General features: G+C 39.2%; 3 protein-coding genes across 4 annotated transcripts; all 3 read right to left on the reverse strand.

Moving 5' to 3' along the window:
* Positions 1 to 160: 160 nt before the first annotated feature.
* On the reverse strand, positions 161 to 7,109 carry LOC149740230 (testin-like). The gene is made up of 8 exons (XM_089872917.1): positions 6,897 to 7,109; positions 5,331 to 5,416; positions 4,257 to 4,899; positions 4,031 to 4,126; positions 3,112 to 3,342; positions 2,812 to 3,027; positions 1,983 to 2,162; positions 161 to 848 (listed from the first exon to the last, which is right to left on the reverse strand). The coding sequence occupies exons 1-8, from the start codon at positions 6,933 to 6,935 to the stop codon at positions 669 to 671; spliced, it is 1,671 nt and encodes a 556-aa protein (XP_089729043.1). The 5' UTR covers positions 6,936 to 7,109; the 3' UTR covers positions 161 to 668.
* A 1,708-nt stretch (positions 7,110 to 8,817) lies between these two features.
* On the reverse strand, positions 8,818 to 11,762 carry LOC149740231 (agmatinase, mitochondrial-like). Its single transcript, XM_089872925.1, has 9 exons — positions 11,288 to 11,762; positions 11,094 to 11,202; positions 10,909 to 10,996; positions 10,728 to 10,842; positions 10,625 to 10,673; positions 10,301 to 10,496; positions 10,089 to 10,189; positions 9,850 to 10,013; positions 8,818 to 9,173 (listed from the first exon to the last, which is right to left on the reverse strand). The coding sequence occupies exons 1-9, from the start codon at positions 11,415 to 11,417 to the stop codon at positions 9,097 to 9,099; spliced, it is 1,029 nt and encodes a 342-aa protein (XP_089729051.1). The 5' UTR covers positions 11,418 to 11,762; the 3' UTR covers positions 8,818 to 9,096.
* Positions 11,763 to 11,953: 191 nt separating this feature from the next.
* LOC149740232 (agmatinase, mitochondrial-like) lies at positions 11,954 to 15,633 on the reverse strand. 2 transcript variants are annotated; one of them, XM_089872924.1, is made up of 9 exons: positions 15,496 to 15,633; positions 15,057 to 15,165; positions 14,645 to 14,732; positions 14,467 to 14,581; positions 14,362 to 14,410; positions 14,107 to 14,302; positions 13,851 to 13,951; positions 13,532 to 13,695; positions 11,954 to 12,878 (listed from the first exon to the last, which is right to left on the reverse strand). In XM_089872924.1, the coding sequence occupies exons 2-9, from the start codon at positions 15,152 to 15,154 to the stop codon at positions 12,802 to 12,804; spliced, it is 888 nt and encodes a 295-aa protein (XP_089729050.1). In that variant the 5' UTR covers positions 15,155 to 15,165; positions 15,496 to 15,633; the 3' UTR covers positions 11,954 to 12,801. The 2 variants fall into 2 exon arrangements, with proteins under 2 accessions (XP_089729050.1, XP_089729049.1); XM_089872923.1 differs by lacking the exon at positions 15,496 to 15,633 and adding an exon at positions 15,332 to 15,489.
* Positions 15,634 to 15,654: the final 21 nt, after the last annotated feature.

A 15,654-nucleotide genomic window follows, 5' to 3' on the forward strand; every position in this document is an offset into this window, starting at 1 on the left:
GTGTTTAGTGTTTAATGGAAAGTTTAGAGTATTTATAGAAAATTTATCTCAAATACATATATCACTGCGGTCATAAACTGCCAGTACTAAAAAGTTCTGTGCGTTTTGGTTTTTTATACAAAACGGAATCCCAAACAATCAATGGTTAGGATGCATGTGCTTAATATTTCCGTTAGTGTATTTTACATCGGTTTGTACTAGAAGTTAGTCAAAATAAGCTGCGATTGAAACCGTCAAGTAAGAATTAAGTGGTGTCCATTAAGTCCGACGCTATACTGCATGTATCAGCAAAACCACACATCGTTGTGGGAATTACAACTAGCATTGGTTGAATACAGAAGGTATCTGAGATATTGGCGAGATCGAGTAAGTGTAAAGAGTGTGTAGCACGGAATGTTAGGTGAAGAATTGCACCGACCGATGGAAAGAAAAGACAAGAAAGAATCGCAGCTTAAACGTGAAGTGCTGATACCTTAGTACAGCGATGCAGTGCCGGCGTGTTGATGTTCAATGCTGAAATGCGGATACGTTCATTCACGAGTTTATATTGCGCAATCAAGCAAGCTGGTGGTTATTTCAATTCCTTCGAGTAGAATTACATAAAGAAAAATCAGTGGTATTTTTTTCACCGTCCCAGTTTGACCAATCATTTTTTTTCTGTATCTGTTTTACTGGGCTGGTGGTAGTTTTTCCCGTTTGCACTTGCTGCAGCAAAACACCATGCTTCCTTTTGGAATACACGGCTTTCCCACAAGCGATTGACTACATTGGCTACACTTAAAGCAGTCAGAGTGAGCGTGCCAGTGATGTTCTTCGAAGGTTACCCACTCTGTGTTCGGTGCGATTATCTGCGAAGAGAAAAATAAAACAAATTATTTCATTTTTTGAAATAAACCCATCACAGATATTTTGTAATGTAAAATTATGACGTAGATAGATCAGTTCAGTGAATTCGTTGTATTCGGTTGCATTCAGTAAACGAACCCGTCATGACGTTTATGGTATATATGCAGTGTTATGCCTTTAGAATATTTCGGAAGTGTGAATGACAATTAATTCCAGAGAAAAATATATCAACTGAAATGCCCAAGCAAACGCAAAAGCCTTTTAGCATCAATTCAAATCTTAAAACCTTAATAAAAATACCGTGTTATGTGTTCGCTACAAACTCCCACGCATATAATGCATTGCATAATTCATAGCGTGTTCCGAAACAGCGGTTTAACGAATTGTCAACCATAACACAGCTGTTAAGATGTTTTGTTGTTGTAGTTACATCAACGAGATGGGGCATTTGTGTAATTACTGGGCATGACCGTAAAATTACAGGGTTCTGTAAGGCGCGCGCTTATGCTGAAACATATACGTTAAAAGGACTGTCGGAATAATTATATGAGGCTTCGTTTACAGTTTACTATTACGTTATCGTCTCACTTATACGAACGATGATTTTACTAAAACGGCTATTTCGTAATGCTGTGTTAAATACTTTAAAGCCAAAGGTTAGTATTCTGTTGGGATATGCTGTATAGTCAGTGATATCCAGTCGTTGTTATGATTTGGAAATTTAAAAAAACATTAATATTCCTATGGTTAAAGCTTGCACTCGGTAACTTCACGGGTGTGGTACTGCTGTTAATGTTAAGCGTTGTTTATCCAATCACACGACAAACTTTCTGTAGCAAAACTGATCGAGGGGTAATTAGGTAGTTTGTTATGATCATTTGTCGCTGATATGGTAGGGTGGGGGTAAGATAGGACATGTTTTCTTTTTTTCGTTGCATGTGATAGTTTCGTTTCATGTGACAAAAAAAAAACATTTACACAATTAATCAACCACATTCTCGCGACTCCTAAACGAGTGTTAATTGGTAATTGTTTAAAACCCGGTCAGAAATATGAGAATTTGGTTCCAACGGTATCCCATCTTACCCCACGGTAACATACTTCACTGTCTGCACGATTATAAAGATCGTACTCACCTCATTACATGTTGAGCAAGTGTGGGCGAACGATTTCTCATAGCAAGGAATACAGACCGGTTGGTTGTCGTGTGGAACGTAATTCTTACCACCCAAAGGTTGGTCGCAATGCCAGCAGCAAAAGTGCTTCAGATGCCAGTAACAATCTTCCGCTTGCGTGTACTCGGGGGCGAATATAAGCTGTGGGTAATATGTTGCGGTTATAGGAAGAGTTTGTACACACAGTTATGGCCTATGTATAATTAATTCGGGTTGCTTAGTGTTGGCGTTTCAGAATTACGATGTATGTTGGGTGCGACTACTAACAATTTGAACATCCTTTTTAGGCTTTCAGTTTCAATGCACGCGTGTGTATTAGGATTGAAAATTGTGTAAACAATAATTAGGGTGTAACGTTTTACTAAAGCTATTATTGTCTTGATAATAAGTCCCGTCAAAGTTGATTACTAGTATATAGTACATAGCCTACGTAGTGAGCTTGTAGCTGCGGAAATTACGTAGACGGCGCTTCCGGCAACAGAAACAGTGGCTTGAGCAACAGACTTAGTGTACGGGTAACTATGATGCGATTTCCTGTACGTCGCTCAAGTGTTTATAAAGTCACAGCGAAAAAAGTCGTAATGAGATTTTGTAATTACGTCATATAGCTAGTTAGGACTGCATGACAAATCAATGATATAAATATCATAGACGGGATACAGCAGCATGGAAAATAGTCAGTTAACAAAAGAAAAACATTCGCAGTAGTTCCTGACAAACCGCATAAATAGCGGAACGTAATCCTCTTTAGCTTAAGGGCAAGAGATGGCCGGTTCGTTAAAGACGTTACCTCGTCACAGGCGGCACAGCGTGGTTTGTGTAACTCGCAGTAGTGTCGACCACAGTAGATCCTGTCGTCGTGGTAAAAATAAATAAGATCCACCAGCAGTTCCTTGCACTCGGAACAGCTAAAACACGCCGGGTGCCAATACCGCTCGGTGCCTGTACGTTCTGCCCACACTACCACGTCTCCTTCGTCCAATGGGTTGCGACACTCGGCGCACGACTGTGAGACAGAAAGTTTAATAACTGCTGAACAAAAAAACTGTCCAAGTTTAATAATATAAAAGGGAAAGTTTAAAACCGATACCTTAAGTTTTGGGTTTTCTTCTATTTTAGCGACTCCTAATGCCTTCTCTCTATACTGCTTCACGAAAAGCGACATTTCCTTCGTTTCTTGCTCGGTAAGGTCATGACATTCGCTTGGCTCTTGATCATGAGACGGTAGTTGCCTCATCAGTTGTTTCTTCCTGTGTTTCGCTCCTGCGGTGCCTACAATGGGCTGTTTGTCCTTGGGGAGTGCTCTCACGTAGCTGTCGATCTGTTGGGAAAAAGTTTCAAGTAACACAGAGTAATATAACTACTCGCAAAGAAGGGATTCGCAATTAGCAAGTACACGTAACAAGAGATTTGATTCGTGTTTGATCGGCACTTGGGAAATGTAATTTGATGACAGATACCATGTTGTAATGTACAAGTCGTGACGTTTAATCTCAACCGACTCATTTCTAATACAAGCAACACCTTGAAGGGATATGGTCCCAGTTTATATTACGTAGTATTATACCACGAACGCCACAATAAATAAAGTAAGCAAGTGATTTAAAATGGCAAATGCGTCAAAATTCTTAAATAGATTGCCTATACAAAATAAATATCAAACAAAAAATCGAACTATTGTGATTCTAGGCAGATTTATCAAACTGTACTTAAAGCGGTCATGCTGTTTGACTTATAATGCCAACATTCCGTTTCCAACCTAGCAGTTATGTTTTACATTCATAGCGGAAAATATATTCATTATAGACTCTGCCCGCATGCACAGTGGAGTTCTTGGCCGCGTTATTCAGTAAATGGCATTTTTCAGGGTTATAACCACACTGCGCTGTTGTTTATTGGCTTTTAAATTTGCCTTTACAACACAAGTGTGACGAATGGTATCAGCAATCAAAGGGTAATGAAATATTTACGAAGTACGAAAGTAGTGTGAGTTTGAGATTCTTCCTTACCAGTTTTGGATCCGAAGACGGAGGAGTCCATTCGTATTCCACCTCTCCGTCATCACTGGAAGATGTTGAACTCTTTCTTGCTTTACCAACCGATTTCTGGGATGCGAGGAGTAAAATAAATTTCGGGTATATTTAACGTCATTTTCATGTACGTTTGTGCTTTGAAAGTATGGGGAAAAATTGTTAATTAATTATTAATGTCTCATTAGTTATAGTTTAACTTTACCGTTGGTGAAGAGCTGTTTGAATATGTCGTCAGCACAGCTACATTTCCCGCTGGGTGTGCGTTCTTCTGTGGAGATTGGCTTTGAGGAGGAGTCGCTTGTTTTACAGGCGACTGCTGTTTTTCTGTAAGGACTGCCTTCGTTTGGAACTCTTCTGGAAGAGGAGGGACCGTCGGGGGCAGTTCCGAATTCTCCATCGGCGGGGGAGCAGGGAAGGCATGGTCCTCGGATGCGGGAGGGGGAGGAGGGAAATCATTCGGAGGGGAGGGAAGAGAATCGTCGACCTTGTCGTTCGTACCGAAATCAAGAGTGTGTTTTTTCCCTCCTATATCAATAGTTACATTCAACCCCTGGTCGGCGTTGGGGACGACCTGGTCGGTGTTGGGGATTTCATGAACCGCTGTAGTTGTAACTCTGTTCGGTTTTGGCGCGGTAGCCGGCGCAGCAACTGGGGGTTTGTGATGTTTGTCCGTAATTTTCGTCGGTGATGTTGATTTTTTCGGTGATGTTGATTTTATCGTTGGTTCCGGTTGTACGTCTTGATCTTGCATAAGTAGCTTACCGATGTTGTCAATACCACGGGTTGACACAGAAGTGAGAACGTCATGATCTTCTTGCTTACACTTGCAGTTTCGACATATTTTTCTGCATTAAAGTACACGACATCAGTCGAAGCAAACGCTCAAACAGCGTATTCTAAGTTTTAAAAACATGGCTAACTCTGGCCTAAATACCAGCAAGCTCCTTGGAGTGCTTTGCCATATACGACCTAACTCGAATAGTAGAGTGGGGGAAGATGGGGCGGCTTTTTCTTTTACTTTCTCTTCCCATTTAGTAATAAACAATGAGAATTTAAAGAATTATTAAACTGTATCCTCGTGACTCCCATAGACTGTTGTTAATTGTTTAAAACCCTATCAGGATATTTCGATATAATGTGCCCTATCTCCCCACAAAATACTGTATGTAAGAAACAGTGATAAATATTAAAAAAAGTTGTTTCATTAAGGAAATGCAACATAAGATGCGGTTTTATGTTCTTTTTCAAACCGCTATGCGAACACCAGGATACTTACCTCCAAAAATGTAGATCTAGACCCGGGCACTTATCACCACATTTTAAACATGGAGCGCCCGCCCCTACTTCATGTGTGAGAACTTTCTGTGACGTAAGGAGGTACCATTAGTCACGAGACAATTGTAAATTGTAATGGGGCATTGTTAGGTATTGCGTAGGTGTTAGTGTACTTCTAGTCTAGACGGAACCTCAATTATAAAATACTGTTCATACTAAATACGTAAAAAGAAAAATGAGTTGGACTACGTAAACATTAAACAAAAAATAAATGTCCCTCCTTTACGATGGTTAAATGACCGCTCGGTGATAAGGCTTACGTGAAGTTATAGCCTAAACTATTTTATAATTCGATTAATGAGGTTTTATAACGTTAAAATTGTATTATAGGCCGCGTTAGTGGTTGTTATATAGAGGCATCAATTTGTATGTAAAAGCGTTTTGTGTCGTCAATCGCTTCATTGCGTATACTTATACTGTCATCGAATTAATATTTACATTCGCAACCTGGTTCCGCGTATCTTCTGGTCGGCTCGATGTAGCAGATATTTGTAGAGGAAGCCTGGCGTCGTCAGCCAACCATACAGCGAAGGAATTTTGCTGGCGCTTTTTCCTTTTACGGTCAAAACAAACGCAGTGGTGGCTGATATGCCTAAAGCGAGTTGCACACACAACACAGGGCAATGCAATCTGAAACCTACCCGCAACGATTACGACCTAATGCATTGTGAGGGCTTACTCCTGAAAACCGTTTCATTTCCTCGGGTATCGCGTTGTGCCAGCGGTTAATTGGCGTCTAGATTGAGCGATTGGAACACACAAGCAAAATCAGGAACAGGTCTGTCCAAGGACATGTTAATTATACGGCCGTTTTAACTTCTGTACGGCAGTCACGTCACGCATTGTATCGTGTAACATATTTTGAAGGATTGTCTGTCGGAGTTACATTAATTCTCTAGACAAGGGTGGCATTTCCTTAATTCTATTTGTTTAAGGCGGAAACACGTGGTTAGCGACGTGCGGTGCGTTCAATGTGCGAGTTTCTACAGCACAGCTAAACTGCTGTGTGAGTAACAGTATTCTCCGATTGCTGGCAGATATGTGTTGTTGTTGTTATTTTGTGTGACGCGTCTTTACGCCAGGCACGGTTTAATCGCAGTATCCCTTTATTTGCAAAGGGAAGCTAGTAGACGTTGTTTCAAAAACAAAACGAAAACTGCATTTACCGTTCGCAATTGTATAGTAGAATGGGGGAAGACGGGACACCTTTGGCATTTAATATTCAAATATCCTGATCGCGTTTTAAACAATTAATAACGGTCTATAAGAGTCGTCAGGTTACGGTTTTATAAATATTTGAAAGCTCTTGTTCACTACAAACGGGACGAGAAAATAGAATGAAAAGGTGTCCCATCAAACGGGACGAGAAAATAGAATGAAAAGGTGTCCCATCTTTCCCCATCCTACTACACGTACATAACACAGACACAGTTAGGCTACATAAATAAAGTCCGCATGATTTGACATTAGTCGTCACATGGGTTATGTAAACAACACTTACACTCACCTCGGTTACACCGGACACTATCTTGCCATTCGCACTCATATTAGCTGTGTCCCCCTAATGACACAACAGCTATAGTTGCCTACGGTTAATCCACTATGTATAAAAGCAATTGCTGTTTATCCACAAACCGTTGCTATAGTTCCTGTATTAGACTTTAAGCCTACGGCAAAATGACTTTAACTACAGGAATAGAAGGGTAATTATCTTAATGCTGTCGAAACATATCTTGTTTATGTTGGCTAGAATTAAGGGCTCGTCTGCGCAGCGTTAAAAACAACTGATTTGTTTTAAATTACCAATTCACACGCTTACAGCACTTGGAATCACAATCTAAAAGTGCTGGTATTTTTATTGAATCTCCCCGATGGAGTATGCGCCACGAAACTCAATATCTTGAAATTCCAGCTGTGTGTTCACGCCAGATCGTTTCTCCTCACACTACGCGGCTATTGAACGTTTAGCGTGATATCATCCTGTGTATAGAACCTATACAAGCATGACAACACACAAAGGAAAACCGTGTACGACTTTCTGTTTACCAAAAGACAAATATTTGAAAGGAAGAATTAAACAACGGTCTTATGTTTCAAACATGATAACAAACTCTGAGTTTTACGCATGAATAATTATAACGGTGGCTCTGCTACATAGCGTAACGCTAATATTTCCTTTCTCGTTCTACACGTCACAACCCTACATACACGATAACAGTAAACAAAATGCTATGGTAGTTTACTCACTGAAAGAATCTGTACTGAAACAATGCGACTAAGACGCCATTCTAAACTATTCCCATACAAAGAGCGGTATTTAACAGAGCGTGTGACATTCCAATAACCTGACAAGGCGCCAATTCAATCAGCCATATAAAAACCCGCCCGACAACAGTAATGTTTTATATTATATTTAGCGCCCTGAACAATATCAACACAGCTCACGGCAAAACGTATTGATCGAGACGCGCACAAATACCTACGACTAACAAATACCTGTAGCACCTGATGGCTTATACTATTCGTCTTTCATAACTTGTACTTAGATCTCCCTATGCGATATACCTTCTTCTGTCGGGCAACGCCCCTGCACTGTGCAAATACATCTCAAACCGCTGTACCTCCACAAACTGGCAGTTAAGCCAAATACTAACATGCAAGTGTGCATGCCTCACTACAACATCCAACCGCTGCCCGAATTACAACTGACTGGTGTACAGGCAAACGCGACGCACAATGCCCAGTGAATGTTTCTGCCTTATTAGGAAGTCCTCGCATGTGACGTCACTGCGGAAGGCACTTTTGTGGCCGGGTGTCGCCCGCTGTTACTAGTGACGCAAATAAGCGCCGGCACTTGTGAATGAAACTGTCGGTAATTCTCACCGAGTCATAATTTCTTTAAAATCCTAAACTTGTTCGATATCAGCGAAACCAAAGAATGATAAATCAAAACTAATCTGGGATAAACATCTCTCGGGATGATAAACGTCAAAAATACGACTATATACGTCTTATCTAAACTATATCTGGCACAAACAGGATAAATCAAAGTGATAAATTGACAGTTTAAAATAGATCGCTTCTCGATTGTAAAAATATTTAACACACTCATAACATTTCTGCTGTTCTAACCTAAACCTCGCAATTTTGCGATAATTCATAACTTACTCCGTCTTACTATATTCTTTGAATATTAATCAATATCCACAGCTTCGATACAAACGTTTCACCGTAGCAATTCAGCAAGTCAACGCATTGTGTTGTTCCCTTTAACACAGTGTTTAGCGAGCAGTATTATGGTCAGGTGAATAAAACGAACAAAAACATTAATACAATTATTGCCTTAACTTGTCGATAATACAATTCGACTCGGAAAAGTTTTTTTTACCATTTAAATTTATATACATCGTCATACTGCGGTCTTCTACTTTGTTCCTCGAATTTTATTGTTTACACTGTGCCACCCATGGTCTCAAAGCAATTTCCAGCCAGTAATGACACAAGACAAGTAATATTGGTCGGCGGGTACTCCCTAGGGGGATCGGAAACCGCTTTTGTTTCAATTTTGTAATTTCTGATGGTCAATTGGAACCAGCGGAGGAATTGTAGCCAATAGCCAAGTACGTGATCTCAATGTTAAAAATGTTACACTATGTCGTATAAAGGACGTCAATGTGGCGTATTTATTACACTTAAGCATATTTGTATTAGTTGTTGTACTTTACACCAGGTAGAACACACAGCATCTCAAACAATAGATTAGCACCAGTAAGAGCGGTTGTTCCTGTCAAAGGCAAGTGTACAAATTAAATATCATGTACTGTCATACTTCATGTACTGACATACTATATAAAGACGCCATAGTATTATCTCGCGTTACTTATACCAGAATGCATATTTATTTAAACTGTGGGCGTACTGCAATGGCAGTTTAATTTAAAATTAAAGATACAAAATCTAAAGAGATCCCTTATGGGTTGTCTAAATTATTAGACATGTATATTTTAAATAAAACTTTCAAAAAATCACATAAAGATTCACATACATGCCGTAAATCGTAAGCTGCACCAAAGGGCGACAAATAGTGTGTGAAAACAGAGCACCGGTGTTATAACGACTCAATTGCTCCACCACACGGAGATAATTAAGTTACTCTTACATAAGGGAGCACTGCCCAGAGAAATATCACAAGCGTTCGGTGCGAAATATTCCTTGCACACAAGTCGGAAAACGATAGACGTTATAACACAGGTGTTCATACACCTCGTAGCAGCTTACGAGTTACCATGTATGTTACTTTGTGGGTGATTAGATTTTTTTGAGGGGGTTATGTATGGCTGATAATTTAGACAACCCATTAGTGACCACTGGGTTGGAGCAATTGCCGTTATGTGTCTTGCCCAAGAACACATATGCGCCCACAATGGTAGCAACATGAAACACTGGTTAGGACCATATACCTGTTGTATCATAAGGTGGCGATACTTCCACAAGGTCAGCTCCAACCACATTCATTCCACGACAACCCCTTACGACCTCAAGTCCCTGAATAGAAGTGAGACCACCTATTTCAGGGGTTCCAGTCCCAGGAGCAAAGGCAGGGTCCAACGCATCAATGTCGAAGCTGAAAGACGTAATACACGTGTAAAGGATATTTTTATTGTGGTTCATACTTAATTTAAATTAGATTTGTTATCACCTTACATACACTGGTCCATCTCCCATTTGTTCTTTTACTTCTTTCATCAATGGGGAAAGAGACTTATGCCAGCATTGCTCAGCTGGTACAACTCGGAAACCCTAAACACACGGAACTTTAGTATACATACTGCCTATACAAGGGGCCTTTAAACACAAATTGTCTGACACACTATACCAAAAAATATCAACTCTCCGGACACATAACCTTACATTGTCTAATTGAAACTTGTGATCGTCAACTGAGTATCCAGAACCACGCAGGCCAATCTGCACCACTCGCTTTGTGTCAAGCAAGCCTTCTTCTACAGCTCGTCTGAATGGCGTTCCATGTGCAATTTTTTCACCAAGCATCGTGTCGTTGCAGTCACCATGTGCATCAACGTGAACCAAACCTACTGGACCATACCTGTAATAATCCATAGTAAAAGCGGGGTTATAATATTGGTGCAAAACGTTTGAAGTTCGTAGCCGTGTGAAAATGGTTAGCGCACATGCCACTCTATAAATCGGAGTTGACGCTTTTGAGACACTTACTTGTCAGCTATTGCTTGCAGAATAGGATATGTTATGGTGTGATCTCCACCTGTAAATTAAGCTTTAAGTAAAGAATACATGTAAAAGTAAATGTCAGCTTTACCTGCCGCTAATGGAATGCAACCATTTGCAACAATTTTTGCAAAACCCTCTTTAATACTTCTGCATGCGTCTGGTAAGTTGTATAAATTAACCCAAACATCTCCTATATCCGCAACCTGATATCAGAAAGACAGCGGCGGAAATATCATTTAAACACTAAACATATTGTAACGGTTGGTTACCATAAGTGACTGAAACGGTGTTGCGCCAGTTGCTACATTCACTTCACGAAACAACACTGAAGATGTACGTATTTCCCTAGGTCCAAACCTTAACGGGTATATTATTTTCTATATTTGAACCACCCCGTTGTTTTAGGTTTTAACATCTTAAAGCAACGTTTATATTAAATTCCGGCAAAATGTACCTTGTTCCCGACCTATTTGAAGTACCATGGTCAATAGGAACACCAACAAAACAAGCATCTAGTCCTTCTGTTGACGAAGCTATTGGAAGTCGCATCATACTTGCAATACCTACGTTAACAAGTTTTACAAGCTATGAAATATGTTGGTGGCTTGTATTGTAAATGACGTTTAACTTAAGATTCAAAGTACTGACCTCCACAGCGAGCCATTTCCATTCCGCTCAACGGGGTATTAAATACTTTAGTTACATAATTTCTCCTTTCTACTTTCTGACATTGCTTCTGTACAGCACGTGCAACTAACCGGCTTCGAACGAGCAACATACCGCTAGAATGTCGGCTTTATGTTTCGAAAAACAGACAATGCTCAAAACACTGCAACGCAATGCGCAAACATTGCCGACACACTTCACTGCGTTTAACCGGCGTTGTTAAACAACGAAACACTCGTTCGCAAAGCTGAATGCGACAATAAAACACAAACAACATTGTAAGCAGTTTGACAGAACGAATAAAAGCAAATTGTTTTTTTAAGATCATTTAGTCAAAGTACAAGTATCAAACCTCAAACGTATTAATTTAATATGCTGGGTGGTCGCTAAACGACTAACGTAAATGAGAAGTGCTGTGGCGGCCTTGCTGTACCATCACATCACATTTGTACTGTTTCATTTTACATTATACAATCGTACCATTCCATTTTATATATTGTCTCATTTATTTAATATATGGTAGGGTTAGGGAGACGGAACACCTCATGCATATAATATCTAAGTAACTTATACTGTTTTAAACAATTGAATGAATGAATGAATGAATGTAACTTACTTTATCCTCGCGTGGCCGGAAAACGACAGTCGTTATAACACGGGTGTGCACCTCGCGCCAGCTTACGAGTTACCAAGTATGTTACTTTGTGGGTGATTATTTTTTTTGGATATTTTTTTCATTTTTATGTATGGCTGATAATTTGGACAACCCATTAGTGACCACTGGGTTGGAGCAATTGCCGTTAAGTGTCTTGCTCAAGGACACATACGCCCACAATGGTAGCAGCGACGAGCCTTGAACCCATTACCTCTGGGTTAGAGGCAGGCGCGCTAACCACTACGCCACGGCGCCGGACAAATTAACAACAGCCTTTTCCCATATTATGAACAAGAATAAAAGATGTAACCTGAGAACCAAATAATATCCACTACATTACAAGTAAGAACGAAAAGCCATGTGGGATCAACTCTTTACAGAAATCCTAACCTAGAAATCTAGAATGTACCAGTAACAGGCAACTGAACCATTCCGAGATAACCCAGACACCCGGAAGCACCCGCAGCAAAGTTAATTGCATCTTAATTAAATCCTACTCACTACATAAATACGGGTTGCTGTAGGAGTGTAGGCTGTAGTGCATACGACCTGTGTTTCTATATATGACTCTTGGTGCGGCCCAGAACTAGCCTTTCAAATGACCGGTGTTGGCTACATCACTGATAAGCTGCGCTGGTAAACAGACCGGGCTATCTAATATTGAGCCAATCATGTACTTCAATACAACGTCAAAATTCAATGAGCAATAGGTAACGAGAATTGTACAGAAGCTAGGCGATCTCTGCGGGCTATGCGTAACTTGCAGTTTTGAGTATGATCATGCAGTAGGCACATCTTGTGTGAACACGCCAGCTGCTGCGATAGGACCTACGCAGAAAATTTACTTGTCATATTTCACACCCGGTAGAATGCACAACATCTCGAACAGAAAATTTGCACCAGTAAGAGCGGTTATTCCTGTTGAAGGTAAACAAATTTTCCAATTTATATTTAATTTAAATGATAATAGTTGGTTGGGGTAAGATGGGACATGTTTTTAATTTCTTTTGTCATCCCATTTGGTAGTGAACAAACAATATTTACAGAATTATATACCCACAGCCACACAACTCTAAAAAAGCGTTCTTAATTGTTCGTTAGATGCTAACGACATCCTATAGTATAACTTGTTTTTCCTGACAGGTCAACAAAGTTGTTATAACTTGGGGTTCTATTTTATACACCTGGTGCCTGCTTATAAGTTACAAAGTATCTGACTTTGTGGGTAATCATATTTATAGATTTTTTTAAATGTAGTCCTGACTGAAATGATATCCTAAAATACTATAAATTTTATATCATCACGTGGCGGATCAGTGGAAGTCTTTATTACACGGGTATTCTATTTCATACACCTCGTGTCCACGTATGAGTAACTAAGTATTTCACTTCTGGGTAATTATTTTATTGACATTTTTATGTTATTAATGTGGGGTTTGTATATTTTTAATGTAGGCAATGACTGTAATTTGGAGCAATTTAATTTAAGGCATCAGCTACTTATTATTAAACATCCAGAAAGTCAACGTTTTCTTTGCCACAAAGATGTTTATATGCTTTGTCAGTCATACCTGTTGTATCATAAGGTGGCGATACTTCCACAAGGTCAGCTCCAACCACATTCATTCCACGACAACCCCTTACGACCTCAAGTCCCTGAATAGAAGTAAGTCCACCGATTTCAGGGGTTCCAGTTCCAGGAGCAAATGCTGGGTCTAACGCATCAATGTCAAAGCTACAATTATACTTAAGTTCAATAAACAATTTATTAGCACTATAAAGAATAGACAGTATGTAGATATGTGTACCATTGTAAAAGCATATAAAAATGTCAAAGATTTTAACAGTGTATTGGTGGTCAGAATCAATAAGTATTAGATTTGTTATCACCTTATATACACTGGTCCATCTCCCATTTGTTCTTTTACTTCTTTCATCAATGGGGAGAGAGACTTATGCCAGCATTGTTCAGCTGGAACCACTCGGAAACCCTAAATTTACAAAAGTATTAAAGCACAATGTGGAATAAACACTGGTACTGAAGTAATAAACAGTTTATATGCAGTTTAACATTTAAATACGCCTAACTTGGATCATTTGCTGATTGCAAAACCACTGAGCAAACTTTTTATTTTTAAAAACTTACGTTGTCTAACTGGTACTTATTATCATCAACTGAGTATCCAGAACCACGCAGGCCTATCTGCACCACTCGCTTAGTGTCAAGCAAGCCTTCTTCTACAGCTCGTCTGAATGACGTTCCATGAGCAATTTTTTCACCAAGCATCGTGTCGCTGCAGTCGCCATGTGCATCAACGTGAACCAAACCCACAGGCCCATACCTATTGTGTATATAAGCTGTGATGCATGTTGGACCCAAAAGGATTAAACTAACACTTACTTGCCAGCTATTGCTTGTAGAATAGGATATGTTATGGTGTGATCTCCACCTAGAAAAAATCAACAAAGTTAAACATTTCAAAATAAATGTCAATAATCTGTTTACCTGCAGTTAATGGAATGCAACCATTTGCAATCATTTTGGCAAAACTTTCTTTAATACTTCTGCATGTATCTGGTAAGTTGTATAGATTAACCCAGACATCTCCTACGTCAGCAACCTGAATAAAGAATAGAACACTTATGAATATATATATTGAATCTTTATTGGTCCAGTTACTTACCATGAGTGATTGAAATGGTGTAGCACCAGTTGTAACATTAACTTCATGCACTACCACAGAAGAAGATCGGATTTCTCTCGGGCCAAATCTAAAGTTGGAAATAGTCTTTTCTATACAAACTTATTTACAAATACAAAAATGGTCACACTTTAGAACTTATTTATTAAGCAAATGAAACAATAAAAGTGTAGGTTTTGTAGGTTAATGAAAGGGAACATAAAGGGTGGCTTCAACATTAAAACCCAATGAATATTGTTAATATTCTGTTTAAATTTAAGATGATTTTAGCTTGAAAGAAGAATGGGTCCCATTATATTTGCAAGGGTCACAATAAATTGCAAAGAGAGGGTTAACTTGAAATAGGGTATTTAACATTACCATTGGTACCAATTCAATCTCCAGTCTTATGTACCTAGTTCCGGGTCTATTTGAAGTACCATGGTCAATAGGAACACCAACAAAACAAGCATCTAGTCCTTCTGTTGACGAAGCTATTGGAAGTCGCATCATACTTGCAATACCTAGATATTCATGGAGAATTTTATAAAAGAGTGAAAAATAGCTGTAATATGGAACCAAAAATGTTACACTTAAATTATTTGATCAAAATACAACTGGTAGAATTTCATTTAAGATCATCTTTGTATGTTAGCATTTATATCATCGACCTGAATTTTAAATACTAACCTCCACAGCGAGCCATTTCCATTCCACTCAAAGGAGTGTTAAATTTTTTGGTAACATAATTTCTGTTTGATATTTTTTTACAATGCTGCTTCGCAACACGAGCAAATATGTAGCTTCGAGGAAACAACATGCTTTAAACGTCGAAAACAAGTAAACATACGTACGTCCTGATCATTTCTCCAGTGTTCCCCATTGTGTGATATAAAACCACATAACTGTAAAATCTTAGCTTGTATGTTGTTTAATTCGTTTATAATCAATACCCATGCCATTCTCGCGACTTCCACTGGCAAAAGGCATCTCCATTTCCCAATATTCGGCAT

This window comes from Ciona robusta, chromosome 2 (assembly GCF_009617815.1).
Source record: "Ciona robusta chromosome 2, ASM961781v2".
Classification (NCBI taxonomy): Eukaryota; Metazoa; Chordata; class Ascidiacea; order Phlebobranchia; family Cionidae; genus Ciona; species Ciona robusta.